Here is a 25502-nt window from a genome sequence, read left to right as displayed (position 1 = left end):
GAATAAATTATAGTGATAAGATCTGGAAAAGTTTGGTTGGAAGTTAAGAGATTTTCACATCTGTGTCTACACATCCATGTCTTGGGAATAATGTATCTCGAGTACCAGTCACATAAAAATGCAAGAAATTGTTCCTCTCTCAAAAGCAGCCAAATCATTCATTGTACTCATGTCTACACTTTGACTGGTAGCTTCCAGCAGAGATCTGAGTTAGCAAACTACAAGGTTTCCCCCTGATTTCAAACCCTGACTGTTTAATGTGTGTCTGCATTAAAAAATACATAATTAGTAACATATACACAGCTTAATTCACCATGGCACTATTCCCTCTTTGAGATGGAATAAGTTAATTTATTCATGCTGTTCAAACATAAACCGAGTGATAGTGCAGGGGACTCTGCCTGTAACACCACGAGCCTGATTTATATCCCTGCAGCCAGTGACCATCCTTCCCTCTTTTCAGAGGGCTTTGGGATTCACTGCTTTTCCAGGCAGATTCTCACACTGTGCTGTGAATAATAGTCCAGTGTGATGTCAACAAGAGCTGAGAAATTACTGCTCATTTATTTAAATAAATGTGGCACAGCCTTTCATGCCTGGTGCAGAACACTTGGATGCATCCCACGGCAGGAACAGGAGGAACTGAGCTGTTTGAAATGCTCCTCAAAGCTTTTCTGAGCCAGCTCAAGATGGGAGAACAGCTGAAAATAAAGCAAAATGTGCAGCCTAACCCTGTATGGGCACTGCCCCCTGCCCAGTACAGCTGCCCAGGTAACAGAAACACGATGCACACCTTGACACACATTGCACAGCTTTATTTCCATAAAGAATAAAATTGTTTCAGCCATCACTACTCCAATGCTTTCCTCTGGCTGTCTTGTACAATGGATGATTAACTTACACAGATTATACGATGAACCTCTAATTCACAGAAATATTAATTAACAAATACCTCATACTCCAGAGAACACACACTGAGGTCCTCCAACAATGAAGTGTAAGCATCTCAGACGCTCACTTTATCCCAATTTTTGACAGGGCAAAACATTCCAACAGCTTCAGCAGGGCAGAATTGTAGCAGGCACACTAACAAATGTCCCAGTAGCTCTTTGAGGCACAAAAGAAAAGTTTTTGTTCAAAATCAAGAATTTCTGGCTGACATATTTCACGTTCCTTTCGGATTTAAAACACCCTGCTCTGAAAGCCACCATTATTTCCAAGTGAAGAAAGAAAAGGGAATTTGCCCCATTTCTCCCCACTCCTCACTCTGCTATTGTCCCCTGTATCTATTTCCAGGAAGCCAGATTCATTAGGGTTAATCTGCCTACTAAATGAATAAACAAAGGATTTCTCTGTCACTGAGGGGCCAGGTGAGCTGATATCATCTTCTAACACAGAAAATCATCCACACAAATACAGCACAGGAAATTACCTGCTGCAATCCCACACCTGGGATCATTTGGCAAGTGCCTTAGAAATGTTGAGTAGATGACTGAAATCAAACTAATTATGTGGGTTTTTTTTTAATGCAGATCTTCTATCAGGAGTTTAAAAAAAAAAAAAGGCCTTTCTGAAAATGTGATGTAAAAAGGTCTCAAATGTCTTGGTTTACCTCACTTGCTGAAAATGCAGAAAACTTGCTCGGATGAAAATGTTACAGGATTTGTGTAATTAAAATATTCTGCTTCCTCACTAATGACAGTCACCTCTGGCTGTCTCCAGCAGTGCCCACACTGCAAAAACATCCAGGTTTACAAATTGTTGCTGTGAGAATCTAATGAAAGATACAGAAAAAGGGACCTAATAAAGCTGACATAAATACAATTTCTAATACCACAACATCCACCTGCCCAGGGAACTCCTGACACAGACCCAGCTCCAGGTGCTGTTAGTCCTCACATTTCTGGTGGGGGTCCCAGCTTTGGGAGCTGACACCTCAAGGATGATGGAGATCTGGAAAAGGTTCAGATCTTATTTTCCGGATCTTTGCTTCTTGTGGAGGAGTATCAAACCATGGGATGGTCTGGGTGGGAAGAGACCTTAAAGATCATCAATTCCCACCTCCTGCCATGGGAAGGAACATCTTCCACTACCCCAGATTGCTCCAAGCCCTGAGCTTGGACACTTCCAGGGATGGGGCAGCCACTCCTCCAGGCAAATACTGACAGATACCAGGAGCAGGAAGAGAGGTTGGGGGAATTTACCAAAAAACTTCAAAGATGAGAGAGGAACAAGAATTCCTTCAATGCAGGGTGTGAGCTGTGCACACATTACAGAGAAAAGGAGCCAACACAGGGATTAAGAACTACAGAAAACACTGTGACAAAGGTGAAGATGTGCTCAGCAGCTCTGACAGGAGGCAAGAGGAAAATCTGAGGAAAAATGAAACAAAAATGGGAGAGGTCCCAGGATTCAAAGAAAGAAGGCACAGCTGGGTAGAAACATAGGCAAAGAGCCCAAAATTCAGAGCTTGGCAATGCTATGGAGGAAGAAAGGGCAGGATGTGAAGCTTTGGGCTGAATGCTGCTCCCAAAACCACCCAGCCAAGGGCTCCCTTCCCTCCCACAAACATGGATTCCATTTGATGTCCCTTCTACAACAAGCAAGAAGAGATAAATTAAAACTGAGAACCTAGAGAGGGCTTTGATCCTACTGCCTGGAAAGATGTATAAGAATATTTTCTCCAGACTTTTGCTATGTATGGAAACCAAATGCTGACTAATCATACAAACCTTCTGGTGCCTCAGCACAGCTGGGATCTGCAGCAGAACACTGTCACAAGGGCCCAGGAAAACAGGGAAAACCAAGAAGATTGCTGAGAAAGAGGAGAAAATGGTGATCAAAGGCACTGGAGGCCCAACCAGACAAGAGGGAGAGTTTCAGGCTGGTGAGCTTTTAAGATCCAATTGACACATTTATTCTTGTATTACTCAACTTCAACAGGCCTAGTAATGATTATCCCTTTTCCAAGAGAAAAATAATACTACCTGCTGGGTCAGGACAGCAGTAACAGGATGCAAAAGGCTGAATTTTGGTTTTCTGGGTTACTTGTATTACTCAACTTCAACAGGCCTAGTAATGATTATCCCTTTTCCAAGAGGAAAATGATCCTATCTGGGACCTGCTGGCTCAGGACAGCAGTAATGGGATGCAAAAGGCTGAATTTTGGTTTATTGGTTTATAGATAGCACCAGCTGGCAGGGATGGAGCCATTCAGAGCTGTTTATCAGGACATGGCCTCATGTCCCAGGCACAGACAGGGATGGGATGTGGACAGAAGCTCAGAGGTGGCATTGTCACTTGTGGTGACAGCCAGGGCACACTCAGGGCTTCACAGCTTGAGTGTGCTGAGAAATATGGGGTTTCATTTCTCTAGGTACTCCTTATCCTTTGAAGTGGGAGAAATACCAACTCCAAGAGCAGCATCAATTCTTGCTTTTCACTTCAAGTGCTCATCAGTGTGGCATAGCTAATTAATGCTTTCAATAGGTGTTAAAAATTCCTGGGCTGTAAGGCAGTAAATGCATTATGAGCAGGCAGAGGCAAGTGGCTACAGTTTAGAAGCACAAAGGTGAGATAATGGCCTTCCACATCACTGAACTGTCAACCTCATTTAGCACAAAGCCTGGCATCTGGAGATTTCAAATCATACAGCCGTTTAAAAATATATAGAATGTTAAATTAAATGACAAACACGGGACATGTCACCTTTTACAGGCAGAAATGTAAAACCAAAGCATATGTTCTCCAACTGTATTTGCTTCAGGATCAGCAATATTTTTGTAACCTCATTAGTTTCTTGACTTGGTTTTAAACATGCAAGGATGGATATACAAATAAGTTACAGGTCCTCCACGTGACATCCTCAATTATCAGTCAATCTTTACCAGGAAAATAAATTAAGAACTGGAAGTTTAACTCTTGAGGAAGGTGAAGACAATGAGGAAAAAATTCTGCAAGCTGTTAGGAATTAATCCCTTTGTATTTTGAGCTCTGAATCCAAGAGATGAGTGCAAATATCCCAGTTGCAAACCTGCACTTACAAGCACACCCTGTGGCTCTGTGTGTGCCAAATCAGTTGCAAACCTGCACTTACAAGCACAAACTGTCCCTGCCACCCCCAGGGCTCAGAGGCAGCAGTGCACCCAAGCTCTGGTGGCCTGCACCAGCCTGGCTGTGTGACAGAGCCCAGGCTGTGGCTGGCTCCTCACAGGGCACCTTTGGGTGCTGGCACCGTGTCCTGTCACCGCTCCAATGGCAGTGCCACACCAGGGCAGCTCTGTGGGACGAGGGGAAGGTGACAAAGCCCAGTCCCCAGCACCACTGGGTACCTCTGCATGGTGCTGCTGCTCTGCACAGCCCAGCTCCATGATCCCCTGGAAAGGGGGACAGCCCTCACCTGCCAGCTCTGTGTCCCCTGGAAAAGGGGACAGACCTCACCTGCCACCCCCATGTCCCCCTGGCAAAGGGGACAGCCCTCACCTGCCAGTGCCATGCCAGCTGCCTGTCCCCTGGCAAAGGGGACAGCCCTCACCTGCCAGCTGCCTGTCCCCTGGCAAAGGGGGCAGCCCTCACCTGTCCCCCCATGCCAGCTCCCTGTCCCCTGGCAAAGAGGACAGCCCTCACCTGTCCCCCCGTGCCAGCTCCCTGTCCCCTGGCAAAGGGGGCAGCCCTCACCTGTGACCCCCATGCCAGCTCTGTGTCCCCTGGCAAAGGGGGCAGCCCTCACCTGTCCCCCCGTGCCAGCTCCCTGTCCCCCCACGAGCCGTGACCCGGGCGGGCGCTCACACTTCACGCCTTGCACAATCCCTCACTGAAGGGTTATTAAAAGGCCATAACTAGGCCAATAAAGCTGGATTTTATTTGTTCATGCACAGCAGCGGGGAATGCTGCCTGCTGATGGCACTAAACAAAGCATCACACCCCCAGCCCAAGCTCCTGGTCATTCCTGCTCCGAGTTCCACAGAGCTGAGAAATGGCCACGGCAGACAGAGCTGCTGCCCCTCCACCTTCCCCTCCTCAGCCCCAGAAAAAAACATTTCATGGCATGGGGAATATTTGATACCACCTAATGATCACCAATTAATAATCTCACTGAGAACAGAACATATTTAAGCTGTGCATCCTCCCAGGATGCAGCTTCCTCTGCAGGAACTGTAGGACCAGCACAAACCAACTGCAGTATAATTTAATTTTGTTTTTGTCAGGCAGATTCACAAAGTTTCAATCACGTTTCATTGGAGGGAAAGGAAAAAAGCATGAGCCAAACTTTGAAATAAAATCATGAAATAGTGAAGCCCTGCTGGCAGTTCAGCTTACTGGGCATCAAAGTTTAAACTTTGCTTTCAACCTCAGTTTTCCAAACATGCTGTCACTCACCATAATATGGGTTAAAAATAAGAGAAAGCAAAGATGAAATGTAAATGATTTAAATGCATGCATATGTTCTTTTGTAAAATGCATACTGCAGCTGCAAGATTTTTCCTCATATTTTGGACACAAATCAAGGGGGAAATGGTTCACTTACAATACAGTGAATTTTTTATCTAACTTCAGTGCTAAGATGCAGCTCCCTGCAAACATTTCACTGTATACTGAGTGTTGGTTTGCTTTTATTTGGGTTTTTTTCCTAGAGCTTAAACACAAACACCAAAACCAAAAGACTAGCAGAGTACTTTTTGCTTCTCCAAATTCTTTCACGGCAACTTTCTGCTTGTTAAAAATCCACCAGCAACACAAAAACTTTGCAGATGATCTACGGCCATTTACCACATCTTACATTCAATCACAAGTAAAATCATCCTTATTTTTAAAATATATTTTAAGTTATGGGCAAAAAGTAGAGTACTCAGTGGTTTGCTCAGCATTCCTGCTGTAAATAATAGAGGTGAAAATCCCAGTTAATGGGAATTGCAAGGAGCTAGCAAGATTCTTACTGCAACAGTGCCTTCTCCTGCTTTTTTGCATCAAGGTAAAATTAAGTAAGCACTTAATTAAGGTAAGTGCTTACTTAGGTAAAATTAATTAAGCACTTTCCTTGAGTGAATAGTCAGGATTCTTTGCAGTGTCCCAAATTGAAAAATGCTATGGATGTGTCACTTCTCACACCAACAGCACGGAGGAAACGCAGCACAAAGGGGGATGGCAGAGCCAGCTCCCAAAACTCCCACTCCTCCAAGCTGTGCCAAAGCCTCACAAATGCAGCAGTTATCCTGCAGCCCAGGTGGGCTGTGGGGAGCCAGGGCCAGCTGGGACACAGGGCCAGGCACTCCTGAGCAGATGTGAGCTCCAGGGCCAGCAGCTGGGCCAGAGCCCCCAGGCTGCTCCACACCAGGCACAAAGGGCTGCTGCTGCTGCAGGGAAATGCCAGGCAAGAAAGGCTTGGCAAGCCTGGGATTTCAGGAGAGGATGCTCTGCACCCCAGCTGACCTGGGGACATGGGATTTTTGATAGGACTATTACAATCTCAGAGCTTATAAAATGTATTTGGAAAGGTTTTCGTGTTGGTTTTGGGATAGGATACGAAGGCCCCAGGAATCCACTCTGAGGCCTTAAATCTGTGGCCAAACTCCAGCAAAAACCATATGTTGTTCATATCAGCACCTTTTGCTTTTCCCTTGCTCCATTTTCCAGGCCTGCACTGAGCAGAGCCTTGGGGCACCAGGGCTCAGGGACCACCTCTCACCTGCAGAGATCCAGGATAATGATGCCAATACCCCAAACTTGTTTTCTGTCCTTGCTGACTGTGCCCTGCCTGTTCTCACCTCCACAAGGGGAGCAGCACCAGGTTGAAGAACAGGGAGTGGTGGGCTTCATGTGAGAGAAGAGACTCAGATACTCCTTCTTTTGGAAGGAGAACATCCCAGGTGAGCTGCTCCAAGCAGGAATAAAAGCCCCCCAGCTGGAGGCTGGGACCTCCAGGACCCTCCTTGCACAGCAGAGCAGCTGAGGAGGAGGATGGTGACAATCAGGGGCTCCTTTCACCCCATGCTCCCATTCCTGCTCTCTGCAGCAGCCACTTGCTGGCACCAGCTTTGGCTTTTCAGAGCTCTCCAGCCAGAGCTGGAGCAGTAACCAGCACCCAATTTAGCCTGGGTTGTAAGAAAAAGTGAAAGTTAAAAGCAACACAAGCAGCAGATAAAGAACTATTAAAATCTGGCTGGGGTGATGCCAGGGATGGAGTCCAAGGCAGGGGAGGAGCCACAGCTCCAAGCCAATGGGTATCCCACAGTGGTGGATAATTAAGGAAAACAAAATATTTTCCATCTGTTTCTTTACCCCTTACGTCACTGAGGCAATAAAATATACACACAAGTAAGCACCAACAGGCTGTATTTTAACTTAAGATATAAATATTTATTCCCAACAGAGAACATCTTTACTCCAGTGAGTAGCAAGGGTGAGGAGGCTGTGATTGGAACACCCTCAAGGTATTAAACTCCACCTTTGAGTAGATGAAATGCCTGGCTAATTTATCATGCCAAAGAGCTCAGTTTTATGTGTCACATCCCCAAATCCACACTTCTGCTCACTCATCCTTATCACACTCTGATGGACAATTGCTAAAACCTGCTCCTTTTGGATTAACAGTGGTGAAAGTAAGTGCTTATGCTGATACTACATTAAAAATTACAGCAGGAGGAAAATGAAAGACAAAAGGAAGGGTCTGCAGAGCCTTGAGGACAAGGGCTGATGTTCTGGAACACCTCCTGAAAAGAGGGGAGGATCAGAACCAGAATCCTGATGGCTGAAACCATTAACATCTAACAGAGACTGCAGGCCAAAGTGGCAACAAGAAATAATGAGGCATATTTAGATGTTTCCAAAGCAAACATGGGAAATGGTGAACAAATACTTTGAAAGATAAAGCCTAATTAATGAAATCACTAAATAAAAATGTCTCTATTATAAACTGATTACAAATAAAGCTTTCCCTGAAACAATACTCACTCCAAAATCCAAATACTCTTTTAATTTGCACACCCATTTTAAGGCCATTTCAAGCAGTCTAGATTAATAGATGAGCTTAGAATATGTTACAAGCTTATAAAAAGATAAAGATTTGCAAAATGCTTCCTTTAAGCAGTGTAGGAAAAGAGCAGAAATGTCAATGCACACGCTGCCTGCAAATACCAGTGGTGTGTTATTTCTGTGCAATCTCTCAAAACACAAGTACAGACACTGAGGTTTCTGGATCTCTTGTAAGTTTAACAGTAGCTGGGAGCTCTTAGATCTCCAGCTATAATAAATATTGTATCCTACAGGAGCCCATCGGGAATCTCAGCTCATGTGTTGTTCCACAGAAGATTGTGGTGTCAGATATGATTAGAATCAACACTTCCCACTTATTCAGAGCTTTAAAGCTACCTACACACAGCATTAACAGCTGTTGATGAAAGATAATTAAGGGGCACATAAGAATCTCGTATTAATAATGAGTTTTTGTTAACTGGCACAAAACACCCAGGATAACAAGATGATTTTTTTTCCCCCCTAAATAAACCCGTGGTGTTTCTGTGCTTACACCACGCTCTAGCCCAGTGCAATTTTTCAGCTGATGTGAACTGAAGGTGCCTTCCCCAGCTGGAAGTTAGTGGCTCACACTTGAGCAGAGGCTGCACTAATGGAGCCCTGAACACGCGTCAGGCAGGGTGTGTGACACAGGAACAACTGTCTGCGAGCAGCAGCCCTGTGCCAGGGACCAGCACCAGGGCCCTGGGGGCCCCCTGCAACTTATCTTCCTGTGGGAAGAAAAAAACCATTCCCCTGGATTTGGTTATGGTGCTGGGGAGGTCACAGTTCACTCAGGGAGCTGTGACATCAACAGGGGAACTGCTGGGCCAAAAAGCACCTGGGGCAGGTGAACAAGGAGAGCAGCACCTCCAGGAACATCAACTGCTCAAAGTCAAACTCCACCCAACACAGCAGGGCCTGGGAATTGCTGATTTTTGATTTTCACTTGCACCACTGAAATCAGATGCATGCAGCAGCATTTTTTTAAGCTGATACAGACTTGGTTTGAAACACAACCATCTTAAAAGAGATGAATTGCTTCAATCACTATCAGACTGCTCAGTTATACCACAGGCAAACTGGGATGAGGAGTCTCCTCTGTCCCTTGCAGGGCAAAGCTACCCCACATCACCACACTGTGCTGTGGGGAGTGAGCTGCCACCTCCAGAACTGACTAAACCACCCACAATCATCACAGGGTGGAAAATTAAATCAGCATCTAATGATTCTGCTGCCTTTCACTCGCTGCTCCCATGCCTGTCCTCTCCAGTGTACTTCTCCTGCCTCCAGAAAACACCCACCAGTGTTTCAAGACATTAATGCTGCTCCATGGATCCCTGCAGCTGAGTCTTTTCCCAGTCCAGGCAATGATCCAGCAGCAAGTGCCCCATCAGTAGTGTCAGGTCACTTCAATTTCTCCTCACATCTCCCCAGTCTATAGGGCATAGCTGTTTGCAGATGTAATCATGTACACTGCATTGGCATCTTGGAGCCTGGGAGAGTCACTTCTGTCTTAAGGCTCTCTTCAAAAATCATCAGATAACATTTTCTCAAATTAGATGAAATAAATCAAGTTGAAAACATTCTAAGTACCAGAATTATGCATTATGCAGCTCATGCACACACACACTTAGCAAGGCAGATGAGCTGGATGAAAAATCATCAGATAACATTTTCTCAAATTAGATGAAATAAATCAAGTTGAAAACATTCTAAGTACCAGAATTTTGCATCATGCAGCTCATGCATACACATACACTTAGCAAGGCAGATGAGCTGGATAGAGAGAGCAGGAGCACATGTGAGGAAACAAAGATACCTGAGATATCCCACATGCTGTCACTAGTCAGGGAATAATGCAGAAAATGTTATGCAAATAGGTAACATAATAAGCATTTTAAATAGATACATTAACAGGATCAGCACACAAGTTATTCCAGGAAAGAAACATAGCTTAAACTCATGTAAATTTAGGCTGACAGCATGAGTAGCTACAAACCAAGCAGCGCTGGGCTGGTTTTTTGTGTTGCTGAACAGGTGATGCCCCCTAAGAGCAGCTTGTTCTCTGCCCATTATTAAAACCTCTCAATTACTGTGAAGAACAGCCCAGGGGCCAAACCCCTTCCTTGCCTTCAAAGCTCAGCATTATCCTCTGCAGGCCTGAGTGCAATCTCTATCTGCCACAACAAACCACCTTTATCCCAGGCAGGTAATTACAGGCTCAGGTCAAGGATTGATTTCATGGCCCTGCAGCTCTGGCTGCCTCCACTCAAGCAGGGCAGCCCTGACACCAGAGCTCCTGCAATGGGAGCCCAGCCCTGGCTCAGCCTGGCATTTATTGCCTGTGGCAGCAGGGCCAGCCTGGGAATTCACAATGGTGGTGACTTCATCTGCCAGCTGCATTCACACATCTTTACTACCTGAATAACTGATCTGCACTGCTCCCAGGCAGCACTTTGTGGTGTACAGCGTTTGGGAATAAATATTTGATTGTGCATACAACAGAAAGGAGCTCAGATGGTTTAAGGTGTGACAGCAGAAGTGTTTATTAAATTCTAAGTGAGAGCATTGCTGGACAGTAAGAATTTGTCCCTTGGTCTCTGCCTCACAGGTGTGGTGATGAACAATAAAAGGACAAATCCCTCCCCCACAAAGCCCCCATCAATTCTTCTGTTCATTAAACCCTCTGCAGGCAGAACTCTCTGTCCATGACCAGCCAGTCACACACAAAAGAGAGGGAAGTACTAAATTACAAGCTGATTTTAAGTGGGCATTGATTGAAGTAACCAGAAGAGAGCTTAGTACTGTCAGAGTTTCATACAACAGTAATAAACAATCTTCATTAAAAAATGATGTGTGCATCCCCCTGCAGCACAGCACTCACCAGGTTTCAGTTGAGAACATTAAGGTTCCCTCCACCCCACACACAATTAATGAGGAAAAGAATCCTCAGGATCTTTTTCTTCTACAAATTAATTTTATTCATTAAATAATGCCATTCACTGAAATCCTTCCCACTCAATTTCTGTATTTATTCTAGGCAAGAAATAAATAGATTTATTATTCTATTCTGTGATCTCCTCCCAGCAGGAAAGGAAGAGGTTGATGCAAAACAAGAGATTAGACAATTCCTCTGTCAATGTTCTCATCCTCTACTAGCAATGCAACCAAATCATTACTTGGCTGATGGTAAGTGTCCAAAACCTCTTTGTGTGAGGGAACAAACAAGGCTTTCCATAGACAGACACACAGATGCAGCCACTTCTCTTAAATGAGCAGGACTGAGTCACTGAGCACACCTGAGGACCTGAGCCCACACCTGGGGTGCAGCTGAAGGGAAACACTCAGTGCAGCTCTGTGGGCAAACTCACTGACCAGCAACTGCTGCAAAATCCTTTCTCTGGAGCTTTTCCAGCTCTGGAAGCTGAGAATTGACTGTACAGATATCCTAACCTGCCCATACCCCTGATTTCTGCATCATTCATTATTCAGAGAGCCCCACCAGGTTTGCTTTTTCAGACATGTAACACATATCATGTATGTCATTCCTCCACAGGTCAGAGAATGAAAATTCAGAGGTGCCTGGTTGGTGTGGGTGTGTACAGAGTGAGACCTTCATCTGCAGCATCACCTGCACACAGGAGGACTCTTTAAGGTTTATTTTTCATTTCTGGGCTCATAAATAGAGCCTGACTTGCTAAGGCTTAACCCACCTGTGTCAAAGCTAAGCCCAGAGCCTGAGCACACCTTTGGGGAGGAGGAACAGACACCTCTCCTTGCTGCACACAGTGAGCAGCTCCTACCTGTGCAGTGCTTCTGCTGCTGCATTATCACCAAAGGCTTCCTGCTTTACAAAGATTTAAACTCACTGCTGTCCCCCTTTAACATTTCCAACTGCCAATCTGGAACAGCATCTGGAATTACAGTGCATTTAATCCTTGAGGGTATATTCTCTCTCTGATGCATATGACTCAAATATGTGCATTGAGGGACAAGTGTCCAGTAGCTTTAGGTGACTGAATTTTTGCAAACTTTTCTTGAAAAAAATAAAGCAGATAAGAGTGTCTTAGGAGAATTTTGAGTTGAGAGAATCATATTGTAATATGCATTTTTAAAACACATCCAAATAACCTTTACAGATTCAGCCACCCACCTTGAGAATGCCACTGTAAATTTTCATTATTGATAACAACATTATTTGTTGAATTTTGCACTTTTTAAATGAAGACTTTTCCAAGTGATCTTATGAAACTGTCCTTAGCACACCACAGTTTTACAGACACACGAGGAAAAAGCCATGCTTAAAAAAAAAAAAAAAAAGGGCACACAAAATGCTTAATAAATTCAACAACAGCATTGCCACCAATGGGGGAGAAGGAAGGAACCTATTGGGAATGGCAGAAGGATAATGGAGATGATAAACATGTACTTGAAGTCTTTTGATAGGAAGGAGAAGTGATGAGTCAGATAAGCAGAGGCGCCACTCGGGTTGCATCTCCAAGCAACAGGCAATCAAAGCTCCAGATAAGCATCTTCATAAAGTGCAACAGGCTCCAGTGCAGGGGCAGAGCTGAACAATCACTTCCTGGTTCAGCTCAGGCAGGAAAAATTTATGACCTACTTAAAAATCCTTCAAAGCTAAAAATGGCTTTTCCATAAAGAACATCAGCTGTGTAGGGCACGCCGTGGGAAGAGCAGGAAATGAGAATACTCAAAGTGGTGGACTGGAGCACAAAAACCCAGTGCTGAACATGAGTGGTGTTAAAGCCAAACCCTTCCCATCCACAGCTGAGATTAATGGAGTTTTGTGCACATCTCAGAGGTGGGAGGAGAAGAAAATAAGCATAAAATACTCTTCTTTCCTTTGCTGGGCCCTGGGACAAGAACAGTTTGTAATCTCAAAAAGTGTATATATTTTCCTTGTGTCTCCTTTCCTCTGCAACAATTCACACCCCTAAACCATCACACTATTTAGAATCTGAGCCCCTAAGTTCTGCATGGGAAAGAGTGAGGATCAGGCAACACAAAACCTGCAAAGAGATGCTAAAATCCCTGAATCAAAAATCAATTCCAACCCAAACTTTCTGGGTGAACTAAATAAAATACTGCCATCAGCATGTCCCTGACAAAACCCATGTATTGTTTACAAGAAACTTATGAAGTGTTACAACCAAACTGAGTCACTGCTGTACAGTAAATATATTTTTAGTGTCCTAACAATGTATACAATGGATTTTGGCAATTTTAATACAGACACACATGTTAAAGGCATTATAAATGAGGCTTCATCACATTCACATGAGTCAGTTCATATTAAAGCCCCATCCACACCTCAGGAAAAGCTGTTCAGCATGGAAGAGGCACAGTCCTGTGTTTCCATTGTTTCTGTTGCAGATGGAGTAACACAGCTTTAGGAAGTGCTACAGTCACAGAATGCTCACATTTCAGAATTACTGCACATCCCTGGCACAGGTGAAGGCACTGCTCCTACACAGGAGGGAAAAATCCCCACCCTGATAATGCTGAGATCTCTCTCTGTATCAGCTGATAGTGAGGCACAGCTCTCCTTTAATCACTCAGAATCTCAAGTGTCACATACACACCCTGAAGCACTCCTGTGATTACAACTTGGAACCTTTTAGGAGCAATAACTATAGATGAACTAGTCAAAAAAAAACCATAACTGATGCATTAATATTTTCTTCTGTATCAAACAATTATTTTCAAAATTACTTTGCCATGTAGTAAAACAAACAAAATTCCCCTTCAATAACCAACAGCAGATGTTTGTCTAAGCCCAACAGGAATTAATTTAACAACTTTTAAATATTTGAAATGGAATTTATAAGGACAATTCTCAATATCCAAAGTAAATGTGGTTACTATTGAACTCTGTTATAAACACATATATGAAATATCCTGTAATACCCAAATAAATTCATTTGGCAAACAATGAAGTATCTTGGACTCAGCATTTACATCAAACAGCAAACAGAGTCTGAAACAGGAGCTTTTATTTTAACTCTCTTTAAACCAACCTTCAGAAACCCCTTTCTGTATGTGTTACAGTCTCTTTTTACAGTTTAACCTCAATCCAATCAGGAGTCTCCAGGGATTTTCAAATCACTGAAGATTAAAATCCTCTCCGACTTGACTGTTTGACTAATGCTGTGTGTTTAATAATTCTACTTGTGAGAGATTTTATTTGACAAAATCCTGCTGTGTGGACCCTCAGACGCTGTACAGCTGCACTGGAACATAAAGCTCTGCTGCTGCCCTTGTTTCTTTAGACAGGCTATTCCCCAGCACTGAGGGGAAAAGAGAACTTTATAGTACATCTATTACTCTGTTGATATTAACACAACCACTGTAGTATTAAATCTACACACTCTTTTCAGAGCAGAGCAGTGAAAATGTGCCTATTACACAAACATTAGATAAACTCTCCTGTTGTCCCGAGTGTTCACAGAAATCAATTACATTTATGATTACATTTCAATGAAAGCTATTTTATAAACGAGATGGAACTGTAATATTCTATGCTTTAGGCATTCATTAATAAAAGCATTTCAGTGTTAGTATTTGTAAATGTTCTGCTTTTTAGTTTAGGCAATTTTTAGCATTCTATAGCTCATGTTAAACTTTACATAAATAGTGTGTCCAGATCTTACCACAATGCTGTGATTTCACATTTGAGTGGTAAGGGAGGGGGGAAATAAAAATCATCATTACGGCAGGATCGAGTATTTGTACGAGACAGCACTTACCCTGTGGTGCAGAAAACCAGGACAACCTCGATGGCAACTATTAGTACACAGGTTACCAGCCAAAACAAAAGAGCAGGCTGCTGAATGTGGAACAGAAATGAGGGTGCTCCTACCTGAAGTAGCATCGATGACCGTGGAGACGCCGCGCCGGTCGGCCGCGGGCCGCGGTGACCCCGGCATGCTGACGGGCTCCGAGCGCACCGGCTGGATCCTGGCAACCACACAAGCACACAGTGAGCCAGGCTGCAGAACACCCTGAAGGCCATCAAGTCCAAACCATGACCTGGCAGCTCCTCATCAGCTAAAGCATGGCACTGAGTGCCACGTCCAGTCCTTTTCTGAACAGGTCCAGGATGGTGACTGCACCCGTCCACCACCTCATCGGGTGGACCCAATCTCACCCAAACGAGAATCACCTGGGACAAGCAGCAATTTAATTGTGAAATTGCTTAAAAGCTGTTGGAAAGTTCTGATTTCCCTTGCTTGGTGCACCTGAGATTGGGAAAATCCACCTAGAGACTCAAAGTGGGTATTCCCAACTAATGGCTCAGATGGGAGGTCTCAGGAAGCCTCAAAGGAAAAAGATCACCCTACCCAAACTTGGTTAAAAAGCCTCCATTGCCCTCCTCAACAGCAGGATTTTAAAGACCCATTTGCAATTGTTGATTCCTTTTGTAACACAGATCTGTATTACTTCTTTTTATTTCTGCTTTCTTTCTGCATGTGTATACCTATATATATATATTTTTTTTTTTTAAATGACAGCAACATCCTTGCTCATGGCAGTAATTAGACACAAGGAAAAATCACGCATTTCAAACCCATGGATTTCCAGTCCAAGGACAATCTGCCCACTTTTCATGGGACAAGTCATATTATCCATCTCTGTTGCTTTACTCCTAAGAGTTTCAGACACAGTCCCAAACAATCCAAGTCCCTACCACAGAACTTTGGACTTCAAATCACATGCAGAGTCAGGAGCATGGAAACTTGTTAAATCTGGAGTTACTGGGCAGGACACAAACACTTGGAGCATAAATCTCTTCTACAAATCACCAGTAAATGTAAACCCACATTACCTCTGCTCTCCTTCCTTCCCTTCCCTAAGCCCACCCCCTACCCCCAATTCCAAATCAGCTAATGTCCAAAACCAGATGAATTAAATACATGAAAAAGAATTACAAGGAAGGAAAAAAAAGAGTGGGGAAAAAACAAAAACAGGGAGGAGGAAAACATTCCAGAAGTTCACTTACTGTTCCAACACACTGACCGCTGTCTAAATTCATGGCACAAAGCTCCCACTCACGTCTGAGAAAATGAATTTATTAAGCAATACAGAAACTGTGAAAGGCAAGAGGACACTGAGCAAGGCCATCAGACTTTGTGCTGTGCAGACTTTGCCTGCCATGTGCCCAAGAAGGGACAGCAAAAGGAATCTGAGCTGCTTGGCCTGGACTGATTTTTCTCGCTGGTGCATCACATGCTCTTCCAAGACTTTCCTCTGGACAAGCCTGATAAAAAATGTGACACATCCCACATACAGCAAATGTCAGACAGCTGGGAAATAGGTTTGATTTTTACCTGAGGCTGTTGAGATCCAGATCATCTGTGTCAAAGTCCAGCAGAGGCTGCGGGGTGTCGCTGGGCCCGTGCGACTGCAGCACGGAGGAGCTGGAGGAGATGACGGTGGTTTGGCCGGAGGGGTGGATGGTTTTGAACTGGAACTGAGGGCCCATCCACAGGCGTCGATGAGGCCCAGTGTGAGTCACAATTTCCACCTGTGGGAAGGGATATGGGCAGTGATTAACACAGAGCTGCAACCCCAGATAATGAGGGGTTCCTTTGGTAGGCTGGACTCCTGGAATCCTGCTGTTCTCAAGTGAGAAGGGTGTTCTGAGCCAGGGTGTTTGGAGGAATGTTTAACAGAGCAAAATTTGGGATGTCTTTGCTGGAGAATGGATGCTTCAGCCAAAGCCAAGAGCTTTTTGCAGAGACTTGAAAGCTCGTGAACCACCAGCCTCAGGACACTGAACTCCAGTTCTTAAATTGTTCTAAAGATCAAAGCTTCATCCTGGCCACCACTTCACCTGATCCTGTTCTTTCCTCCCCTTGCCATGATAAAATACACCCTAAAACTCGAATGCTATGACCAAAAGGGAACACATTTCTGCCTGAATCTGCATGGAGCAGAGAAAGGAACCAAAAGCCCACATCCCCCAGACATCCCCATCCTGAGCAGGGCAAGGGAAGAGCTTCCAGAGAGCTCCTTCCAGCTTTGTTACAGCTGCTTGGTGAAAAGTCCACAGCTTCAACTGCTTCCCATGGATACAGTGAGAGCTGGATTGCAAACCACAGCTCCTAATTCCTGTTGGCACATGTGAGGAGAGGCTGGCACAGAGCATCTTGTAGGAAGCACAAGATCCATAACCCAGAGCCATGGGAAGAGTGCTGGGATGAGCCCAGGTCATACTGAGCACAGGAATGGATGTGCCACAGACAGGGTCCACACAAACACATCCATTTAACCAAAATTCCGACAATTCAGCAGAAGTAGGCTGCTTGTGATCAGGAAAACTGTAAATAAAAGGGTAAACAAAGCATACAACTTCATAATCAAGAGAATAGAATCATTAAGGCTGGAAAGGTCATGCAATACAAGACTAAAAATCAAAAAGAACTTTTAAAGATCAGAAAAAGGAAAGATAAAATGAAATTATTAAGCTCTGGTGAACTCATACTTTTAGAACAGAAAATAGACTATAAAGTACCTATCAGTTTCTGCTAAAACAACAATCAGCCTCAAAGCAGAAATGCAAATCACTGAGGGAATTCATGAAAACAGATTTTTGTATAGGTACACAGATGTATACCAGTAGTGATTCTCCATCTTTAAGGAGCAATTTGAAACCCTGGACGATGTCAGTTCTCTGCTAATGTCAGACAACAACCACCAGCTCTATTTCCATCTTTGCATTTAGCTCAGCCTAACTCAGCTTGGCTGCAGCCCTTTCTGAGGCAAGTAGCTTTTATGTAGCAGCGTAAATTAGGCCACAGATAAAGTAATCTGTGTATTTTAAGCTTGAAACCATCAGTGTCACAGAGCCGAGAGGTAAACAGATGCCTTTGCAATTTTACTGAGGCTATGGCCAGATGTTCCTATTCACTCTCCTGTTGTGTGCAGGACAAACATATTGTATCTACTTCCCACTGACAGCACACATTACCCACTGTTCTAATTGAAAAGTTGAAGTGAAGGGCGGTGTTTTTTCACTGCTTGCTGTTGCTGTTGATAACAACACTTTAATTTTGAAAAACATCCTTGCACTTTAGGCTTAATCTGAAGTGGCTTGCTCGGGGAGCAAGCGTCGCCGTGCTCCAAGGGCTCTCATCACTCCTGCTCTCAGCAGGAATTAAACATTTCAGGAGCATTCTCAGAATTATCCCTCTTCTGTGACATCACTTGGGATTTTTATTTCCCTTTATAAATTTATTTACTCTTCTAGAAAGATGGATGTGGTGAAGTTCAAGCAGTCGAAGTTCTGTTGACATTTTATATCTTCCAAGAAATAGTAATAAACAAACAGCCATAATGTAGGTTTACCATAATCTCTTTTTCCCTGAGGTTTCACCAGAGCAGTAAAATATGGAAATACCTCCAAACATTCCTGGAGAGGTGTAAAACTACAGGTGAAATCTGCTCCCAATGAGCTCAGAGATAAAATTCCTGTAGACTGCCCTGACTGAGAAGTTTCATCATCTTTGTGCTCTGAGAAATCAGACACAGCACAAACAAATGAGACACCTCAATGTGCAGCCACATCTGAAACCTCAGACAGGTAAATGAACTCCCATGACTGGATTCCCCAGTGAATGCTCCTCCTGGGCAGGTCCATGTGGAAACCTAACCTCTCATTTCAGAAAAAGCTGTGTATGATTTATTCACCAGTGGGAGAAGCAAATCCCATCCATAAATATTTCATATTTATGCCATACACCCCAGCAACACATTTAATGCATCACTCCCACAACAACATTGTTCTTAAACCAGAGGAAACCCACCTAATTTGTCAGGGTGAATTCCATGGATCAGGTACCTTGTAATTGCTTTGGCAAATCAGAGCATTTGTAAATTTAATTTATTTATTTAACTCTAACCTTTCATTTCTAACAGGAACTAATTCTCAGTGTATTATTCATGACCTACATTCTTACACTGAGGTTCTGTTTTGAGCCAAATGGTCAAGTATTTACTGAGTTCTTGTAGAGAAGCTTCATTGACTGAGACAAAGCAAGATTGGATAACATGACAAAGATTAGACCTCATATAAAAATCCTCCACCAAGCATGATAGTTTTAAAGGAATACAGTATTTATATCTGGTCAGAAGTCACAGGAATTCTCAATAGGAAATGATAACCAGGGTAGGAAGGAAATAAATCACCCACTGTCCCCTTTTTATGGTCAAAGGAAGGGCACCACCCAAAAGGCACCATCATTCTGCCAACTTCCTTCATCCCTGCCCAAAAAGCACCAGGCCAGGAGAAAAAGGGAGGCAGGTCACTTGGCTGTTGCCACCTGAAACTTCCCACTTCATGCTGGGCTTCCCAGGGATGTGACAGTGTCAGGAATGCTGGGGCTTTGTCTGGCTGGGGACCATCAGATCCATCATGCCCACACTTGGCAGCAGAGTCAGCTTCACACACAGCAACACCCTGGCTGTTGGAAGTTTACTTCCCACTTGGAGGAAAGTTGTGAATTTTGCTTCCAGTGGCTCCCACTGGTGTTTTGCTGGCCTGGAAGCCCCCAGAGCATACCTGTGACAGCCACTCCTCATCCTCCTGCCCGCTGTGGTCGGAGGCCAGGCTGTCGTAGGACTCGTGCCGGGTGATGGGCCCAGGGCTCCCAGGTGGCACCACTGAAAAAAACCCACAAAACACAAAATCAGACTTATTGTTAAATGCTTTATTTAAAAAAAAAGCTTTTAAAATAAGTTAATGGCACAGCAACGTGTGTTTTCCTAAATCTGTGACAACAAATTTTCTAGGAGTGCAGAAAGAGCTCTAATATTGACATTAAAGGGATGAAAAGATTCCTGGTCTTTGACTTGGATGTATCCATACAGCCACCAAGATAACTCATTGGCTCTTCTTCTTTTAACCTGAGGTTCTTAAAATACCAAAGTATTTTTATATTCCCACATTTTATAATCAAGGTTTTAAAAAATTTAAAAAACTATATTATTGCAGGGTTGACCTTTATGTGTCAAGCTTCCAACCACTACAAATTTTTATAGCCACGTAGTAAACCCCCAATAATTGGAGTTTTAATGGCAAAGCAGACACAATGGTAGCCATAAATACAGAATGGCGCCTCTGTAATGTAAACAGCTTTGCATAAATCCATACACTATATGGAATAAAGGGATTTCCATCCTGGTTTGTGTGTGTCAGTATCTGAAGCTACAGAGCCATTTCTCACACCTCTGGATCACAGAGTGTCCATACTGTCAAACCTGCAACGTCCCAAATTCAGCTCAGGGCCCAACTTACTCCAGACCTATTCCAAGTGCCAGAAAATTTAGAACATGTTCTTAAAAAAGAAGCTCAGACTGGATATTAGGAAAAATTGGAAGCAATGGAAGAGGCTGCCCAGGGAAGTGGTGGAGTGCCCATCCCTGCAAGGGTTCAGACAACATGCAGAGATGGCACCTCATGGTATGGTTTAGTGGGCATGGGTTGGACTCGATGTTTTTGGAAGTCTTTTCCATCCTTAATGGTTCTGTGCTTCTATGATAAAGCACCAACTTTTATATTAGGAAGAAATTCCTCGCTGTGAGGGTGGGGAGCCCCTGGCACAGGGTGCCCAGAGCAGCTGTGGCTGCCCCTGGATCCCTGGAAGTGCCCAAGGCTGGATGGGTTTGGAGCAGCCTGGGACAGTGGGAGGTGTCCCTGCCATGGCAGGGGTGGAATAAAAGATCTTTAATGTCTCTTCCAACCCAAACCATCCCGAGATGCTGTGATCTGCCATTTTCCCTGCAAGCCCCAGTCTGTGCCTGTGCACACCCATGCTGACAGCCCCAGGTGTTATCTCAGCTTTGTCTTCACCAGTTTTCAGATAATACAGCAACCACTTCCATCTGCTTCCTTACATCCACGAGAGATTGAATTCCATGGCTGAGGGATGTGTCTGTCTAGTCCAAACTCCTGTCAGAGAACTCACACTCCTTCCTGAGGATTCACAGTACAATCTGAATATGAAATCACAGCACCCACTTCTCTTCCTCAAAGTTTGTACTTAAAACCAAAGAAACAAACCCATTATTTTGACCCATTTTTCTGTTGCCCTCATGCTCCCCACACCTCCTGGCTCCCCACTCTGAATCCTCCTGCCTGTTCCAGAGAGCACAGCTGATCAACTGCAGGCTTTCCTGTTACTCAACTCCCTAACAAACTTCATGGCTCCAGCAGATGGTTTTGCTTTCAAACCAACAGGAACTTTATGGACTGATCTGAATTTTTTTTGTTCTTTCTATCCCAAGGGCAACTACCAGAGCTGTCAAGATTAGGGAAGCTGCAAAACCACAGCCCAGGGAGCAGCATCCCCCCTGCTTGGTCGCTGTATTTCTCCCTTGGGGAATACTTTTACATTTTACTGGAGATTCAAGATGGCTTTACAGTGAGAAAGAAATTTGAAAAAAAAAACAACTGAAACAACTGAAAAGCTGAACAAATGATTCGTTTTGGTGCTGCACTGGAAGCCTTTCCCTGAGGAGCCACAGGTCTTGTGTTTCCACGCAGCTTCCGAGAGCAGCATTAACTCTTTCCACCCAGGAGTGATGAAATGCTGAATTCCATGGAAAAGCTCTGCCTGAGAGTTCAGCAGCAGGGCAGCAGTGATAAAGCCTCAGCTGAGGTCAGCCCTCAGTCATTTATTTGGCTGTTTAATAAAGCAGCAGTTCTGTGCCACACCTATCACAAAAGCAGTTTGGAGGGGCTGGTTGGGATGGGGGATCCCAGCTCACCACGGGCCCCACTCCCACCATTCCCAGTGGGAATGTGCAGTGTGCTGGGAGAAGTGACTTTATCAGACAGTGATCCTGGCTGGAGATCTGCCATCCCTGTGCTGCTTGTTACACATGTACATATGGGCACATTTTTCCAAGTTGAAAATGCCCTTGAAGCTGTAGGAACAAACACAGTGTAAAAATGCAAAGCACCTTTTCCTCTTTTCCCCCTTTTTCTCTTTTCCCCCTTTTCTGGGCACACACCTCTCACATCCATATCAAGCTCCAAGATTAGATTAATTTAACCCTGGAAGGACATTTCCAGGAATTTGAACTCAGGATTAATCTTTTATCTTCCAGCTTAACTCCTTGAAAATCTGAATTCACACTGGAAATTACAACAGACTCTCACCCATCAGTGAGGTTATTCTGATGCTGCAGCACAGAGTATTTTAATTTATGGAGAATTTCCCAACCATGCAGGATAACAAATAATAAAATTCCAATTCTTGCAAAGCTTTGTAGCAAATGTTTTTACTGGTCCTCCTGTAATTTCTCTTTCCTTGGGAAAAGTCACAAATGGAGCAGACACAGAGCAGGAGCAAGAAAGCCTTGGCTGCACAGAGATATTTTACTGCAACTGCAGGTGCCTTGTACCTTCCTAAAACAATCAATTCAATGCCTTATGTCTGAGCTATGCTAAATTTTAACTTTTTCTGCTCTCACACCAACATCTGGAACAAACACATCAAATATCAGACTCCAAATGAGTCTGTTTAACCTAGAAATACACAAAGTGAAAAAGTACAAAAAATAAGTATTTACTAAAAATCTAACAGAACTTCTGTCTGTGCAGTATGACAGGATATGAGTTCCTATAGTCTGCTTATTAAATCAATCAAAATTCAAGGACATAAGGACACTTCTGAAAAACTGGACTGATACCTATAGCAAAAATCAGATTTTTGCCACCAGTATTTGGCAAGGGGCAAAAAGGATCTTTGAGCTGCTCAGAAGTAACAATGGCACCTTTACTCTCTGTCCTCCTTCAAGCCTCCCTTCTCTGCACTGACAGGATTGATGTTACCATTATATTGAAGGAAGATTGTATCTGGAAAAACCACACTGCAAATGAAGTTATTTGTGTGATAATTGCTAGTGCCAGGAAAACTGCACAGAAGGGACTGTGGAGACACAAGTGTCAACACAAGGCAAAGCAAAGGCTGAAACACAGCAGAGCTGATATTCCCCTGGAATTCCAGACCTGATTCACACAGTTCCATGGATAAGTATGTAAAAAACCCCTCATTGTTCAGAAACTTCTCCTTGATATTTACTGACAAGTAGAGAAAACAAACAATTTGTATTAATCTCAAATAATTTGCACAGACATTCCTGCCACGTGAGCAAGAGCTAGATAAATACACATTGGAGGAATATTGGAATTAACACACAGTGGGTTTGTTCATGGATGGGCTAATTATACAATAAATACCTAAAGCTAAGACAAATCTTCCTTCAAGGATTATAAATTATCATCTTTCAGCAGCATAAAAGTGTTGGAACAAAGAACCACTACAGTTCAATTGTAGTGTGTGCACTTATGGCTTTAATTTGGGAACAATAAATCATTAGTTTTACTTAGTTTTGTGTACTTCTTGAACCAAAAGGTTTTAATTTTCTCATTTATAGAAATAAGCTTTGCACAATTCAATTTAATTGAGAGTTATATATGAAATTCCCAATGTGCTCTTCTCTAAGGGCTGCATGTTTGTCCAAATTAAGAGCAAACAAAGGCATCTGAGCACCACAAAGCCTGTTTGTTTGGTGCTGCCTGCCGTGCACATGCCTGCAGACACCCAGAGAGCTTGCCTTTTCCATCTCCATAATTATAATTTAATGTAATTAACGTTAATAATGTCAAATGAGTTTCTAAAATGCAGTAGGAACAGGACAATGTACTCTTAAATAACCCCTGCAATCTCCAGTGATGTCTGTGGTGAACAGGTACACAGGATAAAAATGACATATCCCGTGTTTCCATAAAAACCCCACCTTAACACCTGATTTTGATGTTTTTTTCTCTGGTTCCTCAGCTACATCTAGGTGGTGCAGAGACCTGAGGTAATCACATGATTGCAAACAAACTTCAGGAGTCCTTGTGCTGGAAAATTCAGCTCCACAATTTGAATTATTTCCTTCATGCCTTTGTTCCACAGCACCACCAGCAGAATGTGATGGTTCTGGTTCAGGTCTCCACGGAGCCACTCCAAATTCACCACATTCACCATTCTTCCCTGTTATTGGTGTGATCTCAGCTCTGTCAGGGGCTGGTTTTGGTGTCCCACACTTGTGTAGCTCACATCCAGCACGTGCTTTGTGGGTTTGTGTCAGAGCTGGTGCTCTGTGCCTCTGGCTCTACCTCTGCCCAAGTGTGAGAACAAAGCAAAGGCCAGGATTTCATTTTGGCCAGAACACTCCCAGCCACGTTAACAATAAACTGTTTGTAGGCTGGAGATATGCTCCATGTAATTTTTCTTGTGGCTGCACGTTCCTGAACAAAGTTCTGGTTTTAATGCAGTTTTCAGCTTGTAAACTCCCACAGGAGCATGGCACGCAAATTAAAATATCCTCTTTTACCCAAAACTACTCCCTGCTCATTTTTTTCCTGTTAGGACTTTCTGAGATTCTTATATGCATAAGTACAGTAAAGTTAAGCTAAAAAAGGGCTATAAAGCAGGAGTTTAGCCAGACTGACAGTTACTCCACACCACCAGTTGATTAGAGCTGGATTCATTCATTATTTGTGTACTGTCCACAGTTTATTTGGTGCTTTATGGACCATCTACTCTCTCTATCAGCACTTTAATAAAGACATAGGTAGGTCTGTAATTAGGAGATTAATTCTTAGATTTTTTTTGGATGACTGCTTTACTTGCTCCTTACTCACACTGGTCTGATAGTCAACAGCCTGGACTTTTTTCCCCCAAGGAAGACTGGTATACATTCCCTGGGCTTAATTTCAGCTTCCATCTCCAAAGTTCCCTCAGGAGACCAGCCCAGGCAATGCACTTTTAAATCTGTGCAGAGCTAGAACCTGATATTATTCACAGGATGGAGCACCTTAAAGCTGCTCAACACTCAGACTGTGAGCAGACAATCAGTTCGGCACCACAACAGAACAAATATATTCCTTTCTGAGTTAAAGAATAATTTCAACTGCACGAAGCCACGGTGAAATCCATCTGATGGCCATCTTTAAAGAATTATGGAAGAGGTAACTATTTCTATAATTCACCAACTTCAAAAGTATGTTTGACATTATTGTCGGGAAAATTATGTTAACCATGGATTACTGTTACAATCAAAGTATGTAGTGAGAAGTCAAGAGGCTTAGTAGTAAATTTTCAAAGCGGTGCGTGGGGATTTACCCGTTTGACTCCCATTAACGGCAACGGGCGGCGCGCGGCGAAATCCCCGCGCGCCGCTTTGAAAACTGACCCCTGCGTGCTCACGGACCCTGCTCTAAGGACTTCCAGATGACCATGCAGGAGGAGGAAAGAACCATTTCAGCATGTGCCCTTGTTCATTACTGTTGTTTGTACACATCTGAAAGTGTTTGAGTTGCTGTGCCGGCGCAGTTTCCAGCGGGCGGATCGTGACGCGCGCGTTGGGGAGGGCGAGCTGGGGCTGAGCTCAGGAAGCCACGCACGGGCCCA

The 25502-nt window shown here is 43.7% G+C and overlaps 1 protein-coding gene across 12 annotated transcripts in view; it reads right to left on the bottom strand.

Moving 5' to 3' along the window:
• The window catches only part of BCAS3 (BCAS3 microtubule associated cell migration factor), a 300833-nt gene that overhangs the window by 159473 nt on the left and 115858 nt on the right, over positions 1 to 25502 (bottom strand). For all 12 annotated transcript variants that reach the window (XR_005954169.1, XM_041425421.1, XM_041425419.1 and 9 more), the window contains 3 exons: positions 19595 to 19695; positions 16362 to 16558; positions 14894 to 14991 (listed from right to left, as the gene is read on the bottom strand). Coding sequence is in view for 11 of the 12 variants with exons in the window: in XM_041425421.1 (XP_041281355.1) it covers positions 14894 to 14991; positions 16362 to 16558; positions 19595 to 19695 (396 nt within the window). In the remaining variant the exon portion in view is untranslated. The remainder of the gene's footprint in view (positions 1 to 14893; positions 14992 to 16361; positions 16559 to 19594; positions 19696 to 25502) is intronic.

This window comes from Onychostruthus taczanowskii, unplaced genomic scaffold, assembly GCF_017590055.1.
Source record: "Onychostruthus taczanowskii isolate IOZ18803 unplaced genomic scaffold, ASM1759005v1 scaffold89, whole genome shotgun sequence".
Taxonomy (NCBI): domain Eukaryota; kingdom Metazoa; phylum Chordata; class Aves; order Passeriformes; family Passeridae; genus Onychostruthus; species Onychostruthus taczanowskii.
The sequence above is the reverse complement of the archived record's forward strand: the minus strand, read 5'-3'. Positions and strand labels throughout refer to the sequence as shown.